General features: G+C 42.9%; 1 protein-coding gene across 1 annotated transcript in view; it reads left to right on the top strand.

The window, feature by feature from the left end:
• The window catches only part of SMARCD2 (SWI/SNF related BAF chromatin remodeling complex subunit D2), a 51,874-nt gene extending 31,966 nt beyond the window's left edge, over positions 1-19,908 (top strand). Inside the window, exons 4-13 of the mRNA XM_070766971.1 lie at positions 2,815-2,937; positions 3,123-3,242; positions 4,118-4,213; positions 10,548-10,649; positions 11,236-11,397; positions 12,969-13,066; positions 15,213-15,348; positions 17,074-17,196; positions 18,443-18,544; positions 18,995-19,908. Of these exons, the coding sequence (XP_070623072.1) occupies positions 2,815-2,937; positions 3,123-3,242; positions 4,118-4,213; positions 10,548-10,649; positions 11,236-11,397; positions 12,969-13,066; positions 15,213-15,348; positions 17,074-17,196; positions 18,443-18,544; positions 18,995-19,048 (1,116 nt within the window). The 3' untranslated portion in view covers positions 19,049-19,908. The remainder of the gene's footprint in view (positions 1-2,814; positions 2,938-3,122; positions 3,243-4,117; positions 4,214-10,547; positions 10,650-11,235; positions 11,398-12,968; positions 13,067-15,212; positions 15,349-17,073; positions 17,197-18,442; positions 18,545-18,994) is intronic.
• The last annotated feature ends 187 nt before the right edge of the window (positions 19,909-20,095 follow it).

The following is a 20,095-nucleotide window of genomic DNA, read 5'->3' on the forward strand; positions in this document are numbered from 1 at the left end:
CTGGCATGTGTGCTATTGATTAGCCTAGTAAACTACTAAATCGCTTTTAATTTACGAACAGATTTCTGTGCTGCTTATATTCACAATTACCTTCTAGTTATAACTAAAGATTCTTTATATATATATATACATACATACATACATACATACATACATACATACATACATACATGTTCGCCCTAGAACAAGAACAGAAGCACCAGCCTGAAGATGACGAGCGGGACCTCGTTGAAACGTTGCCAGCAAATCACTGAATCCTACACGGGAAGAAACCCGAATATGCCAAGACCTTTATACCTGTACCCGTGAAAATCTACATATATAAAAATTTATATACCTCCCAACTCCTAAAGGATTCTGGGTGGTGTAATAACAGAATAAAATATTTAAAACATCTTAAGCATTAAAACAATTTTAAACCCATGGCCGGATCTCGCCGATTACAACTGCGAGATCAATGGCCCCAGGCCTACCGGAAAAGCCAGGTCTTAACTGCTTTTTTGTAAGGCCAATAGGGTGGGAGCAGTCCTGACCTCTGGAGGTAACTGGTCTAAGAGATCTGGGGAAGCCACAGAGAAGGACCTCCAGCACAGACCCGCCAGCCAACACTGTTTAACTGAAAGGATCTGGAGGAGACCAACTCTGTGGGATCTTACTGGTTGCTGGGAGTTATGTGGCAGAAGGCGGTTTTGAAGATAACCTGGCCCTAAGCCATGTAGGGCTTTAAAGGTAATGACCAACATCTTGAATTGTGCCAAGACCAATAAGTAGCCAGTGCAGCTTGTGGAGGATTGGTGTAATGTGGGTGTACCTATTTGCATCCACAACACCTTGTGCAACTCCCTTCTGGACCAGTTGTAGTCTCTGAGCATTCTTCAAGGGTAGCCCCATGCAAAGTGCATTGCAATAATCTAATGAGGTTGCAAGGCATGATTGACTGTAAGGAGTGACTTTCAATCCAGGTAGGGTTGCAATTGGTGCACTAGATGAACTTATGCAAAGGTCCTTCTAGCTACAGCTGTCAAATGTTGATCTAGTTTTAGCTGTGAGTGTAGGAGGACAACCCAAATTTTGAACCCATTCTAAGGGGGACAATTTCTCTCCCCCCCCCCCCAAGGATGGACAGTTGACATAGTTTTTAGGAGGCAATATCCACAGCTACTTAATCTTGTCTGGGTTAAGTCTGAGCCTGTTGACTCCTATCCAGATCCATAGCCTCAAGGCACCGGCACATCACATCCACTTTTCACTGAATTGATGTGGGGTGGGCATCAACCGCATATTGCTGATACCTCATTCCGAATCATCGGATGACCTCACCCAATGATTTCATGTAGATATTAAATAGGAGAGGGGAGATGACTGAGCCCTGGGGTACCCCACAAATGAGGGGTGTAGGGGTTGATCTCTGTCCCCCTATTAACACTGACTGAGATCAACCAGAGAGATAGGAGGAGAACCACCGTAACACAATGCCTCCTAGCCCCAACTCTCTTAGTCATCCCAGAAGGATACCATGGTCAATGGTATTGAAAGCAACTGAGAGGTCAAGTAGCACCAAGATTGAAGAGTGACCCCGATCTCGGTCTCACCAGAGATCATCCAGCATCGCTACCAAAGCACTTTCCGTCAGGAAGTCAGATTGAAAGGGGTCCAGATAATCTGCTTCATCCAATAACCATAGGAGCTGGAGTGCCACCACTTTCTCAGCAACCTTCCCTAGAAAAGGTAGGTTGGAGACTGGACGAAAGTTCTTTAATTCATCTGGATCCAGGGAAGGCTTCTTGAGAAGGGATCGTACAGCTGTTTCCTTTAAATGGTGGCGGAAAGGATCCCTCACTCAAGGACACATTAACTAATGCCTAGAGCCAGCCTTTTGTCATCACACATACCTCACCATGCATACATAAAAGCACACACATCCCCAAGAAAAAAAATATATAAATATCAAGCACAGCAGACAGTTAATGCAGGGAAGGCATGGAAGGCATATGTACTAGCTCCCCAAACCAGCAGGGCTTTTCTGGAGGGGAAGGGTTTCTCCACCTTCAAGATTTTCTGTAGCGGTTTGTCGTTTTCCCCCACAATGATGTTGGTCCCGCAATTCTTTGCAACGTAGTAACAGTCCTCAGGAAAATGGTGGTGTAGAAACCGTGGGCAAACACCTCAGCAAAGATGGTGCCAATGTGGGCCAGTAATCACCCCAACAAATTGAAGCCACCTTCATTTGAGCAAGCCGTCCGCCTGAGGCTCGCCAATGACTAGGAGCAGCTTGAACGTTTTGGTTGCCATTGAAATTTTAGCTGCTGCTTGATGTTGGTTAGCGAGTCCAGGGCCGGGGCGCACGTCTTGGCATTGTTCTGCTGCAGGGGGTGGATGGCAGTCACAGCAGCTCTTCGGAGTCCTTGGCACTGGGATCAATGCTCAAAATGTCTCAAGAAGAGTCACCAGGAGGCACAGCTGGAACTTGCAACTCCAGCAAGCCGTTCTGGGCATCTTCTCCCACGCGGTGCCAATGTAGGCCAGCTCCTCCGGCCTGCCTGGTGGTCTCCCCAAGAGCTCGTTCTCCAAAGCCGGCCCAAAGTGCTGGCCTTGTTGTCCTATGACAACAATCTTTTAAATTAGGGCAAAGTTACACTTCTTTTTTTTTACCAGAGACATTAAAAATAGGAAAGCCCTGTCTGTATATTGGGGGATCACAATCCTGGACAATAATACTAACTGATATTCATCTTACATATATCTTTTAAAAGCACTAGAAAATGTGATTACATTTGCTAGATAATTATCTAAAAATCCATTCTTTTTCTGTAGATTCGTGAATTAGTTCCTGAGTCTCAAGCTTACATGGACTTGCTGGCCTTTGAACGCAAGCTGGACCAGACAATTGCCCGCAAAAGAATGGAAATCCAAGAGGCAATCAAGAAACCTTTGACGGTATAAGGGCATGATAGAGAGAGTATCAGCTAAAAACCCTGTTAGAGGCAATCTGAATGCACAAATGACTGATTTTACTGTTTTAAGTTATCTTGGGGAAAAGGTCAAAACCATAAAATTGGTTTGTGGATTTGTATAATGATTTGTTTGCTGGTTGCAGTTCATGTTTTCCTCTAAATTTTTAGCAAAAGCGGAAGCTGCGCATTTACATCTCTAACACTTTTACTCCTGGCAAAGAGGAGTCTGAGGGTGGTGAGCGTATAGCCTCGTGGGAACTTCGTGTGGAAGGCAAACTTCTTGATGATGTAAGAATGAAATTATTCATGTAAGATATAACTTTGTGGCAGGTAGAAGATGACAAATGTGTGTTTCCTCTGGATAACTGCCTTGTTTCCTATCCACCATTAAACAGGTCTTGCATCAGGCAGCTAACCTATTGCTTCACTTAACTGTTAACAAATCCTTTATTAATTTGCATAAACTAAAGACATTACTAAAGGAGTAATTTTATGTTTAAGGGTGTTGCTGGACAGACCAAAGGCTAGTCTAGTTCAGTTTCTGCTTACTGCAGTGTCCAATTAAATGAGAAATCTTGAGATCTGGCTAAATATATCTAATTTAAATACTCAAATGATCTCTTATTCTTGAAGAATATACTAGAGGTTTATGCTTTTAGACAAAATAATAATAACTATTTTGTACTTTTCTGTTTGCTATTATTCTATTTGCTATTTACCCCAAAATAAATTTATTTGTGCCTTTGAATCATCATTGACTCCTGGTTATTGGTTGGACAAGTCCATGAAGTTTTGTTGGCAAGCTTTTCCAAAGTGGTTTGCCATAGCCTTTTCCCTAAGGCTGATAGAAGCTAACTGCCCCAGTCACACAGCTAACTTCCATGCCTAAGGCAGAATTAGAACTTCAATTTGCTCACTCCACTTCCTTGGGTCAAATTGTTCTTGAATTTACTGCTTCTTATTTTAAACTGCCCAGAGTATCTATGGGTTGTAATTGTGTTGTAAATATTGTATAATTAATATAATATTATATGTTACAAATAATAAAGGGATAATTAAATAGCATCATTTAATTATCCCTCATTTGGTGAAGTGTTTTGAAGTGTGTTTTCTAAAATGTGAGAATAGTAAAGCTCAGTTTCTTATTTGTCTTACTGTCACAGCCAAGTAAACAGAAGAGAAAATTTTCATCCTTTTTCAAGAGCTTGGTTATTGAACTAGACAAAGAATTATATGGACCAGACAATCACCTGGTAGAGGTCAGTGTCTTGCTATCTATATTATAAAGAAAAAGCATTGCTACACTTTATGTTGAACTTACTGTAGATCCATAGCTAAGAAAGAAAGTGACATAAGGACTTTGCTTCTATTGGATCCAATATAATTCTCCGTACTGAAGGAGCGGGTCCAGCAGTCACATGGGTTGCTCATGTCCAATCCGGTGGAACTGAGCCTAGTATTAAAAAAGCTTGCCGGATCCGCCCCTTCCCCAGAATTCGCTCAGTTCGCATATCCTGCGGTTGTATTGTGATAGCTCGTTCAACATTCTAACACCTTCCCTTCGTTCCTTTTCTTCAAAAGTAGTAAGATTTGTTTTATCATTATTATTTACTTGCACCAATAGCGCCAGCCGTTTGCGGCTCGGCTTTTTTCCTTTGGAGAAGTTGCGGTTTCGTTTCCCCCCGGCGGTTTTGCCGGTTACGATTCCTGCGGCCGCTTGTGGATTCTTCTAATCCTTTGGCCTGGAGGTCCTGGTGCAAGTATTAATCTATTGAATTATTGATTATTTATTGTATACAATATATTTAAGGGCTTAAGAAATACCTCCTGCGGAGTGAGACGCCTTCTAGTCTCCTGGACTTAGTCGATCGCTTCCCCTTTAAGAAATTTACGGGGCGATTTTTTCGGCGCGAAGGCCTTCGCGCCCTTTTTAAATCTAGGCCTCTCGTGTTGGCCTCCTGCCAGCCGCGTAGGCCTCAGTCCACCGCGTGGATCCCGGAGCGGGCCTTGGGGGTCCCAGGCTAAATTCTCCACCGGCTAAGCCTCCAACCAGAGTGCCTTGGTTTACTTAATTATAAAGTTTAGGGAGGCTGGCCCCGCTGGATTTGGGGGCACGAACTCTGGGTTTGCCCAGATTGTCCTCACGTCTCAGCAGCTTCGAGGCCTCGAAGCAGGATCCATTCCTCTTGGGAAGTCCCTGAAATTCTTCTCCTTATTTATTCAGTTATTGGCTCAGCCTTGTCTTCTGTTAATTGTCAGACTATGGCTACTTTTCCCAAGAGAGGCACAACTAAAGGTCCCAGAGAGGCCAGGCCTACAGGCGATGAGATTACTAGTATCCCCCAGGCCTCTTCCTCCTCTTCTCCAGGGGCCCGCCCCTCGACCAAGGTCACCAGGGCCGAGAAGAGAAGGGACCTAGCCCTACAGAAAATTCAAGGGATTCTTCTGCCATTTCTGCTGATATTTCCAGCTTACCTCCTGAGTTCCAGTCTATTTTTGCTGTGTTGTCCAAAGCCATTGATGCCAAACTCTCCACCATCAATGAGCTTCCCTTACCTCTTCCTCCTTCTCGCTCCTCCCGCCCCTTGGGTCCTCCCCCAGCGGTCAGAGCTCCTATTCAGGATGATTCAGATTCCTCCCAGGATGAATATGAGGATATAGAGGATGATGAGGATGCCTTTCAAGGCCTATCAGATGATGAGGAATCCCAAATAAAGGTTCCTCCTCCAATTACTATTTTTCCTTCTCAATTATTCAAATCTCTCCTCCTCAAAGCTAGAATTTCTACGGGATTAGCGGCCCAGGAGAAACAAGCCTCCACTTCCACTGATCCCCCGGAGGAGAATTTACCTTACTTCACAGAGGAACAGGAGGATAACGAGGTAATTCCTATGCCTAAGTTGTTTAAAGATGCTTTACTCAAACAGTGGGAATTTCCAGCCTCTGGCCTTAATCCCTCCACCAAGGACAGAAAGTTGTACAAACTTTCCTCTTCCTATGAAGAGCTTCTATCCTTTCCCAAACCGGATGAACCTGTCAAGATTCTTCACTCGGCAGCGGCTGTGCCAGGCGAGGCGGAGGAAGTCCTCCGCCCAGAGGACAAGCGCATTGAGCAAATGCTCAAAAGAGGATTCACCGCTGATTCCTGGGCCACTAAAAGCTCTGCAGCGGCTTCCTTTTTCTCCAGAGCCATGCTGCTGTGGCTTCGCCAACTTCAACAGCATATTCCTCCCGATGACTTGAGAGGTCAACAAGACTTCAACAAGGTCTTTGCAGCTGCCCAGTACGTGGCCGATGCCACCTTGCAATCTACTAGATTTTCTGCTAAGTCTATTGCAGCTTCTACTACGGCAAGAAGACTCCTATGGATTCGCCCTTGGCAAGCGGGAGTTCGCCAAAAGTGGCAGTTATCCCAGGGTCCCTTAAAGCGCGACCTTCTCTTCGGTGATCTTCTGGATCCACTCCTCACGGAAACCACGGACAAGAAGAAAGTTTTGGGTCCAACCACAAAAAAGGCTACCAAAACGCAGTCCTTTCGTCGCCCAGGGCGCCAGCAAGATCAAGCGGCTTCCTACCAGAGATCTCCAGGTCAGTATTCCCCCCGCTTTCGTTCCCAAGGTAGGAACTCCAGGGGTAGAGGGTTTCGCTTCCAAAGGGGAGCTTCCTCTAACAGGGCTTCAAAAAAACCTAGATGGTAATCCTACCTCTATTCCCATAGGGGGTCGCCTAGCTCATTTCGCCTCAAATTGGCGTCTCACCTCCAAGGACCCTTGGGTCATTGACACTGTTCAAACAGGCCTTCTTTTAGAATTTATTTCTCCTCCCCCTAAACGTTTTATTTCCTGCCCTTCTCCCAGGTCATCCTCTGATTGTAACCGTATGGAGGAGGCCATTTCTCATCTATTGTCCATCAGAGCCATTCAACCGGTCCCTTCCGGTCAGAAGGGCCTAGGTTTTTACTCCATCCTATTTATGGTTCCAAAGTCCTCCGGAGGTTGGAGAGCTATTTTGGATTTAAAGAAACTAAATTTATTCATCAAATATAGGAAGTTTAAGATGCACTCCTTGTCTTCTATTTTGGCCGCCATTCACTCGGGAGATTTCATGGTCTCCTTAGACCTCACTGAGGCCTACCTTCACATTCCTATAGCCAAATGCCACAGAAAATTTTTACGTTTTTCCTTTCAAGGCAGGCATTTCCAGTATAGGGCGATGCCATTTGGCCTTTCCTCGGCCCCTCGGGTCTTTACAAAGCTCTTGGGGTCCCTGGCGGCCTATATCAGGGCGTTTCCCATCCACATTTTATGTTATCTTGATGATATTTTGATTCATGGGAACTCCCTAGAGAAAGTGAAAACAGACCTTTCTGTCACCATGTCAGTCCTTCAGGACCATGGATTTTCCATCAACTTTGATAAAAGCCACCTCCAACCTTCCACATCCATTTCTCACCTGGGATCCATTATTGATTCAGAATCCTCCCAGGTTTTTCTCTCTCCCGAGAGAAAACTCAGTATAGTGGAGTTAATTTCTAGCATTTTATCAAATTCCTCAGTTCCCATAGTCACTCTATCTTCCCTTTTGGGGAAGATGGTGTCATGCATAGGCATCATTCCCTGGGCTCGCCTTCATGCTAGGGAACTCCAGTGGCTCCTGTTACCTTTTCAGAGATCAGGGCACAGCAACTCAAATCGACGCATTGTCATCCCACTGAGTGTTCGCAGATCCTTCAAGTGGTGGAAGTCTCCGGCCATGGACAGAGGATCCCCGTTCAGGTGCCCGGATCAATTTGTCATCACCACAGATGCCAGTCTATCGGGATGGGGCGCCCACGCCCAGGGGATGATAGCCCAGGGCACGTGGTCCCCGGAGGAAGCTTCCAGGCCAATCAATTGGCTAGAGTTAAGAGCCGTTTCCCTGGCTCTGAAGCATTTCTCTCCTCGCATTCCCAACCGGCACGTTCTCATTCTCACCGACAACATTGCCACGAAAAGCCACATTTGCAGACAGGGGGGCACGAGATCCAAGGCTCTCATGAGGGAGGCCCTCAAGCTGGGCCTTTGGGCGGAAAAACATCTCCAGTCGCTCCTAGCCGATCACATCTCGGGGAGTCTCAACGTCCAGGCGGATTGGCTATCCCGGGCAACGATAGACCCAGGAGAGTGGAACCTCCATCAAGACCTGTTCCATCAAATCACCCTCAGATTCGGCCTACCAATTCTGGATCTCTTCGCGACCAATGCGAACGCCCAACTCCCTCGCTTCTATTCCAGATTTCCATCCCCGGGAGCGGAAGCAATCAATGCCCTCCGGAGTCCATGGCCTCCAGGCCTACTCTACGCATTTCCTCCAATTCCAATCCTCCCGGACGTGATTCACAAGGTCCTCACCGAGAGGGCCCGAGTAATCCTAATCGCCCCTCACTGGCCCCGCCGGCCCTGGTTCGCGGATCTCCAACAGCTGTCCGTCCAGGACCCTTGGCGACTCCCCGTTTCGGGGGATATGCTGCGGCAGGGGGCCTCCTTCCATCCAGACCCGGAGTGGTTCCACCTCACCGCCTGGCTGTTATCAGGAGAGATTTAGAACTGCGTGGTCATGACCCCGATTCAGTGGAGGTCATTTTAAAGGCCAGAAGGGGTTCGACCAATCGAATCTACGACCACACGTGGTCCAAGTTTCACCAGTGGTGTCTACAGGAAGGTCTCTCCCCTCTGTGCATCCCCATACACAGAATAATTTCCTTCCTTATGCAAGGCTTCCACAAAGGACTTTCCACCAGCACCCTCCGGCGTCATCTGGCAGCCATTTCATCTGTCCTAGGAGGTCCCCGCAGACAGCCTCTCCGATCCTTCCCTGAAGTTCAGGAATTCCTCAAGGGCATAGCCAACCTCAGACCTTCCAAGGTCCACAGGTACCCATCCTGGGATTTGCCACGGGTTCTCCATTCCCTCACGCAGGCACCATACGAACCCCTAAAATCGGCGTCCCTCAGGTACCTATCCTTTAAGGTAGCATTCCTGGTGGCTATTACCTCTGCCCGACGCATTTCGGAGCTGGCTGCCCTCTCAATCAGGCAGGACCTTTGCCAATTCCATCAGGACAAGGTAGTCTTGCGACTGGACCCCACCTTCTTACCCAAGGTCAGTTCCATGTTCCACAGATCTCAGGATATTGTCCTACCTTCCTTCTGCCTCCAACGAGACCATCCCTTGGCAATTAGATGGCACACCCTGGATCTCACCAGAGCGCTGAGAATCTATATCCAACGCACAGGACCCTTTCGGAGGTCAGAAGCACTTTTTGTAGCCTATCATCCCAGAGTCATGGGGGCCAAAGTGTCTTCAACAGTAATAGGCCGTTGGATCAGAGGGACTATATCTAAGGCCTATGAGTCGGCCTCCCTCTCAGTTCCAAGGAACATCACAGCGCATTCCACCAGGAGCGCAGCCACCTCGGCCGCTTGGGCGACTCAAGCCCCGTTGGAGGAGGTCTGCAAAGCAGCCACTTGGGCCTCGCCAAATTCCTTCATCAGGCACTACAAGATTGATTCTTACGCTTCAGCGGACGCTGCCTTCGGCAGAAGGGTACTCCAATCCGTTATCTCACACGATAGCAAGCTAATCCCACCCTAGGGACCATCTATTGGGTATGTCCCATGTGACTGCTGGACCCGCTCCTTCAGTACGGAGAATAGGCGTTGATTGCTTACCTGAACGCCTCTTCTCGTACGGTGAGCGGGTACAGCAGTCACTTCCCGCCCTTGTATGTGTCTTCTTTACCTTTCTATATCTTTCTTCCTCTAACAATGAGAGTTGAACACTACAGAGCTTCACAACTGAGCCTAGTCTATGGATTCGCGAATTCTGGGGAAGGGGCGGATCCGGCAAGCTTTTTTAATACTAGGCTCAGTTCCACCGGATTGGACATGAGCAACCCATGTGACTGCTGTACCCGCTCACCGTACGAGAAGAGGCGTTCAGGTAAGCAATCAACGCCTATTTTGTTGGATTTCAAAGTTTCCATTTTTACACTATTAGATCAAAGATATAGAATATGTTCTGTTTATAATTTCCATCTACCTTTGTCCCCCCCTTTTTGTTGTTATGCTTGTTAAATTAGAAGTTGTGTAAATCATTGTTTTTTCAAGCTGATTATAAAAATTTTTAATCAAGATATTCCTGTCAATATTGTAGACAAATTAGAATTAGGATTTCTTCCATGTGGACCAGCATCTTCATGACACCACCAATTTATGCATTTTTCAGTGTGTTACTTAAAACCCAAGTGTAGACCTTGCCTCCCCCCCCAAAAAAATAGTGCATCCACCAGAAATTGATTGATATATAGTATAAAGAAGAATTGATGGATAAGGCTATTACCTAAACTATATTTGGAAGTGACTAAAGGAATTTTTTTGCTTAATTATAGCAGAAAATTCAAATTTCCACCCATGACAAAACTAAGCAGTGAGCCAGTAGTCCAGAAACTGATTATTATTACCGTGTAAGATATACTGTATAGAAGATTGCATCGTTTTCACTTTTCCCTTTTTTTCACTAAAGAGACATCTTACTTATGCCTTTTTTACCTTAGTGGCACCGGATGCCAACAACCCAAGAGACAGATGGCTTTCAGGTCAAGCGCCCTGGTGATGTGAATGTAAAATGCACTTTGCTTCTCATGCTGGATCATCAGGTAAGATGGCAAATTGCCAGAACAGACCAATTCTAATGTTACAAGCCAGGATTTCCCAAACTGTTAGATTTACCTTCTTGGGGAGGTACAGATAGAGTCCTTTTATCATTACAATAAACCCACTGTTTCATTGTACTGTTCTCATTGTTCATTTGTATTCATTTTAGTCCATAGATAGTGCGTATACTGAGATTATATTAAAGGGGGATATGGTATGGAAAGAAGATAAACAGATTCTGATCCACAGGCATTTTTTTTCAATAGTTCAGTTTTTCTACTTGGAGCAAAGATGTACAACTTGACTTTCCTACTACCTCCACAAGGTCACAATTTTCTTTTTGAAGTTGCTCACCATTATAAATTGATAAAGATAATTATAAAGTTGCATTAAGTTCCCTTTAAAGGAAACTTAAAGTTAAATTTAATACTAGGCTGCGTTGTGTGTTGTCTTAGTCTTTATATAATTCATCAGAAGCTTCATCCTTTATTTCATTTTTTAGAGAAAATAGATTAAAATTGAAAAGGGGGCTGGGATTGCAAAATCGACAGGACAGCATATATGTTAATTAGGCAACTTGTGTTTCAGCCTCCTCAATACAAGCTAGATCCACGTCTGGCTCGCCTGCTTGGTGTCCATACCCAGACTCGTGCCAGCATAATGCAGGCTCTGTGGCTCTATATCAAATATAACAAACTCCAAGACTGTCATGAGAAAGAATATATCAATTGCAACCGCTACTTTCGCCAGGTCAGTATGTCTTTGCTGTTCAGGATATTTTATTAAATGAAGAGTTTTTTTACAAACTACCTTAAATTTAGCTCCCTTATCAATCCTAACCACAAACTGATCAATAGTCTGTAATCCATCTTGGTGTTGAGTATCTATTACTTATGTTACATATGATTCTTTGGACATATGCATAATATGAACATTAAGTATTAGCAACTATATTCAAGAAATAAAATTGGCAAGTTTTCATGTTTGGAAACTGGAATTTCAGTTCACACATAATTCTGCTTTTCAATTCCTGGTTTTGTATCTGTTATATCTTTCCAAGTTCATATCCGTTGCTTAATTCTATACCCATCAATTTGAAAATAGTGTAACGGAAGTATAATAAATTGAACAGCTAGTACACTAACTAGGCCAGGGATATCAAACTCACGATGATATGTTGCAGTCACATGACGTATCACAGCTTTCCCCCTCTTTGCTAAACTGAGACTGGGCGTAGCCAGCGTGTGACACATCACCCCATTGCCCACGAGTTTGACACCCCTGAACTAGACTGTCAGAATCCCTTCATATAAGTTTTAATTATATTGTTTAATTAAATATAATTGGAAGTTCACTTTCACATTATTGCTGCTTTTGTTATTGTGCATGGATTCAAGCAATGCCCAAAGACTGGTTGGTGCAAAACAATCAAAACAAAGAAAAGCAACAAAAAGGTAGAAAATAAATGGGAAAAAAGAGTGGAAAGTGTGACAGATTGGATGGAAATGAAGCAGGGGGTACTTCTGGGGTAAGGTCATGAGGAAGACCAGGGTATTCAGGGCTCTTCTAAATCACAGAATAGTGCAGGCTTCATTCAAGAGGATAGGCAGTGCTAAAGAGAAGGCATATTTCAGGGTTCTGATGGAGGGCATTATTTATTTATTTATTTATTTATTACTTGGATTTGTATGCCGCCCCTCTCCGAAGACTTGGGGCGGCTCACAGCATGTAAAACAAATCATAGTATTATGATAGTATTATTAATCAAAGGAGCCCAGTGCACTGATCCTGCAAGATCCAATCAGATTGTAAACAATAACAATAATTCACCATGGGTAGATACACACATGGATATTTAGATTTTTTAAAAATCAGTACATGTAGTCCTCATTTTAAAACAGTTCATTTAGTGACTGTTCAAAGTTACAACAACACTGAGAAAAGTGAGTTATGACCGTTTTTCACATGTGCAACCATTGCATCATCTCCTTGGTCACATGATCTAAATTCAGATCCTTGGAAACTCACTCCAATTTATGACGGTTGTAGTGTCCCAGAGTTTTTGACAGGCAAACCATGTTACTAACTTAACAGTTGCAATGACTCACTTAACAACTGTGGCAAGAAAAATTTGTTAAATGGGGCAAAACTCACTTTAACAAATGTCTCACTATGCAATAGAAATGTTGGGCTTTATTGTGTATAACCATATAGTTCTGTTTCTTACAATTAAAATGTCCCATGGGATGGCTGAGCCCACCTGTTTCTCCAGATGTTATTCTTTTGGAATTACTAAGATTTGTCTTCTTGCTTCATTTTAGATCTTCAACTGCAGCCGTATGAGATTTTCTGAGATTCCAATGAAACTGGCAGGACTCTTACAACATCCAGACCCCATTGTTATCAATCATGTTATCAGGTAAGATTGATACTATAAGAGAAATTATTAGGGAACAAACTAATTACTGCCTCAGTTGATACCTAACTCTTTCCATATACATAATCTTCACATTTATTCATTAAAAATTATGTTTGCAGATCCTTCTGGAACCTTAACCTCTACATTGGATCTTTGACAAGCTGTATGCTTTCTGAGTTCTCATTTAGAAATAGTATTGGTGTGCTTCATAGAAATGCCTGTTAAAATAAATTGAAGATAGAGAAGGTGTTTAATCTGGACAATTAGAATAATATCACCGCTTATCTAGGAAGCATTTCTTATCTCGTGAGAAATTTATTTTTATTTATATCTGTATTCTATTAGTAACCTTTTGAATTTCAAGGTCACTCTAATTCATCTAACTTTAAAACAAAGTTGTTTCATGTTTTATTTTATTATTATTGTGAAATTCTATTTTCTGTTATCTAATATGTATATAATTCTTTTGTATTTGCAAATTCTCAGGTGAATGCAAATAGAACAGCTCTGGGAAAGAGTCAAATATATATTTTTATTTTTTAATAGATATTTAATAGATTTTTTATTTTTATCACCAATCAGTATTGTTATTTCAGGAGACTGTCTTCCTTTCTTTGGGAAACAGCAGGCACAGGTCTAAGGATTTGATCTCAAACATTTCTTCCCTCAAATAAACTCTAAGCTGAAATGTCTTTAAAGTATCCCATCAGGACCTCCTCTCCTTCAGCCAGGGGTTCCACCACAGGAAGACAGGAAAGGCAATATTTACATATTTGAAACAAAACATTTTGTGATGCATAATCCAAATATTACAATTCCTATTTGATATAAGGGATACTTGCATTTCAGATTTGCATTACCTCCTTAGAAGACTTATAGGTAGTATAACAGAAACTAATCCTTATACTAATCCAGTGTTTCCCAACCAGTGTGCCACGGCACACTAGTGTGCCGCGGGACATGGTCAGGTGTGCCGCGAGTCCGGCCTGGCTGGAGCTTCCCTGGCGGTGACAGGAAGTGAACTTTTGGGGCTCGGTGGGAGGGCGCCGGCCACTGTTGTTTCTAAGCTGCGTGAGCGTGCGCCCGCACAGTCATTAGGAACCCCCCCGCAGAAATTTTTGAAGTGGCGCAAAGCCACGCAGTCCTGAATCGCTCCCTTCTCCGGCCAGCAAAGTTGGCTGCCCGGGAAATGCCGCCTTTGAAAAGTGTGCGTTTAAAAAGCGAGCGGTTTTCCCAGGCAGCCGGCTTGCTGGCCGGAGAAGCGAGCGATCCAGGACTGCATGGCTTTGCGCCGTGATGACAACGGTGCCGTGGTGGCCTCCAAGTGCCACCCTTCGTGGCGCCCCACCACCCATTCCTGCAGGTAGAAGTCGGGCGGGGTACCGGGAGGTGGAGGCGGTCCGTGGCCAGGCGCTGAGCGCCATAGACACCTGGGAGGGCAAAGGGTTGGATGTGGCTGCTGCCTCTTAGGCGGAGGCGAAGGCAACGGCGGAGTTTGCGCTGGGGCCATGCGGGGCCGCTGATCCAGGGAGCGGCGGAGCGGCAAGCCGCCCTCCACTCTCTCTCCGCTCTCTCTTTCTCTCTATGTTGCCGGCGTGGTGCACGAGAGAGAAAGAGAGAGAAAGAAAAAGGAGGGTTAGAGAGAAAGCAAGACAGAAAGAGGAAGAGAGAAGGAAAGTGAGAGAGAGAATGAGAGAGAGAAAGCAAGGGAGAGAGAAAGAAAGAATCAAAGAGATAGCAAGAGAGACAGAAAGAGAGAGAGAAAGAATGCAAGAGAGAGAAAGCGAGAAAGAAGGAAGGAAGGAGGGTGAGAGAAAGCAAAAAAGAGAGGAAGGAAGGAAGAAAGAAAGGGATGGAGAGAGAGGGAAAGAAAGAGATAGGGGAGAAATAGGGCGAAAGGGAGGAAGAGAGGGTTTTTTTGTCCAAACATTTTTAGCCCCTCCCCCCCCGCTCGCCCCCCCCCCCGCTCGCCCCCCCCCGCCCGCTCAGTGTTCCCCAGGATTTTGTAAGTGTGAATAATGTGCCGCGGCTCAAAAAAGGTTGGGAAACACTGTACTAATCTGAATGACATGATGGTGTAGGCAGAGCTCCAAGAAAGGATACTTTTCACCTCTTAACATACCTTCCTGTGTCTTGATTTGTCTAGTGTGGATCCTAACGATCAAAAGAAAACAGCCTGTTATGACATAGATGTGGAAGTAGATGACCCTTTGAAATCCCAAATGAGCAACTTCTTGGCCTCCACAACTAATCAGCAAGAAATTGCTTCCCTGGATATCAAGGTAGCCCATTGTCAACTGTGTGGCAGGAAAAAACCTAACCTTTCTTAGCTTGAGCAATTATGTAGCGTGCCTGATGCAATATTTAGGAATATAGCCCCTTTAGGAAGATTTGGTTATTCCAACAGCATTCATAAAATCATACTTGTCATGGAAAATTTTCTCATATGCTGTTTTTCTTCTATCTATGTTTGAGAATGAAAAAACAAACTGCCCACTAAAATGTCTCAAGAACAGCAGATGAATAAATAGAGGATTTTAAACTAGAATAGAGAAATGGGGAACAAACAACCCCACATTTGCAGTCTCATTGCCCCAATTTAGTGACATATTTTCAGTGGTGCAACATTGCTGTTTTTAATTTTATTTCTGCAATTTAAATTCTATTCAGTTATAAAAGAGATTATAAACAGTTTGCAAGTAACCAAAACACATAATTACCTATTGCAGGGAAGGGTTCTACTACACCATCAATCCCCAGAGGCTTTCTGGGCAACAATGATGTCAGAAGTCTCTTCTCTGCAATAGGCAATTATTGTTTTGCAGTCTTCTTTTAATTCCATTTTACTTCAGCATTGTTTTAAGCAACTTAGAATCTTGGCAGAAAGAAAAAAGAAATATAAAAACATTAAAACTAGAATTATATTGTGTGTGTGTGTGTGTTTGTGTGTGTGGCCTTTTATAATTTTGTAAAGATCCAAACAAAGGAAGCGTAAGTATTTAGTGTCTGATTTACACTGCAATGCCATGTATCTATCTTTCCTTTTAAATGGATTTTTCAAAATTTGAGTTTCTTTTATCTTCCTGTTGCTTGAACTTAGAAAAGCATCAATAAAGGGGTGAATAAATTCTGTGTTGACTTGACATTTAAAAATTATGACAGTACAAAAAAAGCAAAAGAAAAATTGAAATTAGAAAAAGAAATAAAAAATAATTTGTACTGTTTAATCTTTCCTATTCACTATGTTGTCTAGGGACAATAGGAAGTTAGTATTTTCACATTTTCCATTCATATTTCTCAATATTGTATTTGTGTCTCTATTCCTTTCTCCTGCTTGTTTGTTTGTTTGTTTATTTATTTATTCAATTTTTATGCCGCCTTTTTCCTTAGACTCAGGGCGGCTAAGAACATGTTAGCAATAGTACTTTTTTAATAGAGCTAGGCTATTGCCCCCATAATCCGGGTCCTCCTGTTTCCTGCTCCAGAATCTTTATCAAATGCATTGATTTAAAATAGCAGCTAATGCTATACAAGGTTTGAAGTCTATTGATTGCTGATCATTACTTGTTTGTTCTAGGCCAGTGGTTCTCAACCTGGGGGTTGGGACCCATTTGGGAGTCGAATGACTGTTCCACAGGGATTGCCTAAGACCATGGGGAAAGGCAAATTTCCCATGGTGTTAGGAATTAAAGCTTCTGTTCTGGCTCCTTGGAACATATTTTTACAATCTGACCATTTACAGCGTCCCTCTGACCTTTCTGCCAATCAGCTTAAAGCTCTGTTGGGAGAATTGGCGCTAGACTTTTGGTTGGTGGTCACCACAACATAGGGAACTGTATTAAGGGATTGTGGCATTAGAAAGGTTGAGAACCATTGTTCTAGATATCTATCCTTACAAATCTTAAGAGTCCCAGGATTTTAAAGGGTTAGGTTTGGTTTATTTCCAGACATATTCAATTGTGGCAATTTTACTCTTCTTCATAAAGCACTTTTGTATTTTTGTACAGATTCATGAAACAATCGAATCTATTAATCAGTTGAAGACACAACGAGATTTTATGCTGAGTTTTAGTAATAATCCTCAGGATTTTATTCAGGAGTGGATCAAATCTCAACAGAGGGATTTGAAGGTACCTCTACCTAAGAACGCCTCTACTTACAAACTTTTCTAGATAAGAATCGATGTTCAAGATTTTTTTGCCTCTTCTCAAGAACCATTTTCCACTTTCAAACCCGAGCTTCAGAAACTGTAACCGGAAAAGGCAGGGAGAAGCCTCTGTAGGGCCTCTCTAGGAGTCTCCGGAGAGGAAACAGGGCCAGAAAAGGCGGGGAGAAGCCTTCATGGGGCCTCTCTAGAAATCTCCTGGGAGGAAACAGGGCTGGAAAAGGCAGGGGGGAGCCTCGGTAGAGCCTCTCTAGGAATCTCCTGGGAGGAAACAGGGCCGGAAAAGGCGGGGAGAAGTCTTCATGGGGCCTCTCTAGGAATCTCCTGGAAGGAAACAGGGCTTCCACCCTCCCTGTGGTTTCCCCAATTACACACATTATTTGCTTTTACATTGATTCCTATGGGAAAAATTGCTTCTTTTTACAAATTTTTCTACTTAAGAACCTGGTCACGGAACGAATTAAGTTTGTAAGTATAGGTACCACTGTATTTGGATGACTATGGAGGATTTTGCAGAGGTAAATAACCCGATACATGTATATCCCAAAGTAAGCAACATTGAATTAAATCAGGCTTGTTAGCATAATTGTGTATGTGGGATTACTTGAACACTTCCATAATTTGGCTTTTACTGTCCTTTATCTGGCATGCCTATGAATTTGAATTCAACTATTCATTTCCTTTAAGACTAACAATCAAAATTATGCAAATTAATCTGTCAATTATTTTGAAATATACATGCTATATGGATAGAAATTAGTTCCTTTTTTGTTTACATGTTTGTTGATCCCATTCTTATATGAGTCTTCAAATAATCTTTCCTTCCCTGAGTTTTTTCATACCTTGAAGAAAAGAAAATATGCAGAGTAGATTATTTATTCCATTGACTGGGAAAGACGGATTTTAAATGGGAAGGAAGAAATAAAATAGAGATAACATGTTTATGTATTCAAATGCGTCTGACTACCCAACATTAATACAATACTGGGTTATAATATTTATATGATGCAATATAATCTATATTAGTGTCTCCCTTTATTTATTTATTTTTTCAATCTTCCTGGAGCTTCTGAATTTGATTGAAATCTAGCCAAGTCTATAATATTCATAACTAGCTAAATTTAAATACAAAAGTCAAAGTGGAGGTCTATTTTGGAACATAACATTAAACATCCTATAATTCCCTCTTCCGTGCCTCCATTCTACCTTAGATTATCACAGATGTGGCTGGGAACCCCGAAGAAGAGAGACAGGCTGATTTCTATCAGCAACCATGGATGCAAGAAGCTGTTGGACGACACATCTTTGCAAAGGTAGGAGAGCGTAATTCAGCACAACTTTTTTTTAAAAAAATCACATTTTTTCCTTATTTAAGCAAGGAGGCATATAGCTCTATTAAGCATATAGAACATAGTACTGTATTTTTAATGCAATACAGTCTTCAAAGTGCAGGCACTCTTTCAGTGCAGACTTCAAAGGAGATTAAGGTGCTTTCCTTTTTATATTTGATTTCCTTGCTTTTTGCTTGCCCATGGAATTCCTTTGAGGAAGTGCATAACCTTTCCCAGTAATTATTGATGAAACAATTATAATTTCTGTCCAATATTATATTTGGTGGAGCCAGTATAATTTATTCTGAAATGGCAATTAGAGCGCTTAAAAGTTTTCCAAACTATTTCCGTAATGAAGAAGCCAAGTATATACCTGGTGCTTATTCTATTTGTGGCTCTCATCTATCTCTATAATGGTTTTCTGTCTTTTAGGTTCAACAGCGCAGACAAGAACTGGAACAAGTGCTTGGTGTTCGCCTTACTTAGTGCTGCCTTCTTTTGCAGTTCTTCCACACTTCCTGGTACTTTGGAATGGACCAATACTCAGACAGTCCTTGTCCTTTCCTCTTAGAAAGTGGGGGGGATTCTGGTGCCATTGCATATTGTGTTCAGTACTCTTTGTGGACTCACATAAGGCATAATTCACAAGAGAGAAGGGAGCTCTTCTCCTTCACCAAACCTGCCCTGCCATATGTGCTTTGCCTTTGGGGCACTAGGAATTTTTGTTTTGAGTTGCTTCTACCTCTTAGCAGAGCTTTTGCAGTCTTGCAATGCAGGAACCTGCTGCTCATTTTTAACCAAAGCTTGTGTCCATTCCTGCCAGTTTTGCTGGCATTTAATCTTTGCACTATCTTTTTGTTGAGCTAGGGTGCAGTTTTGTTTCCTGTAAAAAGTTTGTTAATGTATACTTGGTGGTGGCCTCTGTTCCATCCTATGCAATTGATATTCCACAATATCGCAAAGGGGGAGGTGTTGGTGCTCAGATAGTGCTATGTTGTTAATAACATTCATTTCCCAATAATATATGTGTGTGTGTGATTTAGAACAGTGGAGAGTATATTTTATGACAAAGTTACAATGAGGAAATACTCCTGGGCCTACCAGCCAAAGGATATAAGTAGTAATTTCCTCAACCTTCTCTAACATCCTTCAAGTGCCTTCATGTTCCAGCCTTTTGGCCCCTCAGCACTTAAATCTTCCAAAGATTATCTCCCTGCTTCCTGGCCTGCCCCTTTATATAATTTGGCTAAGTAGAAGCTGATGGGATGTTTATCTATAAGCGAGTATGTTACCAATTTCTATGTTTACCAATTTTTTGTAAAAATAAAAATACATTTTAGCAGCAACTGGTGTTAAAAATCTTGTTTTTCGGTTCCATAGGATATGATGATACACTCCATAGCCCTTGAGCAGCACTGTGCCCTACTGGGCTAGAGTTCCCCAACCTTTCCAGCATGGTGGACCAATAGGGGGGATGGGATGGTTCCACACAAGTGGTTAGCAAGCACAAATAGGCATTACATTTGCTTTCTT

This window comes from Erythrolamprus reginae, chromosome Z, assembly GCF_031021105.1.
Source record: "Erythrolamprus reginae isolate rEryReg1 chromosome Z, rEryReg1.hap1, whole genome shotgun sequence".
Taxonomy (NCBI): domain Eukaryota; kingdom Metazoa; phylum Chordata; class Lepidosauria; order Squamata; family Dipsadidae; genus Erythrolamprus; species Erythrolamprus reginae.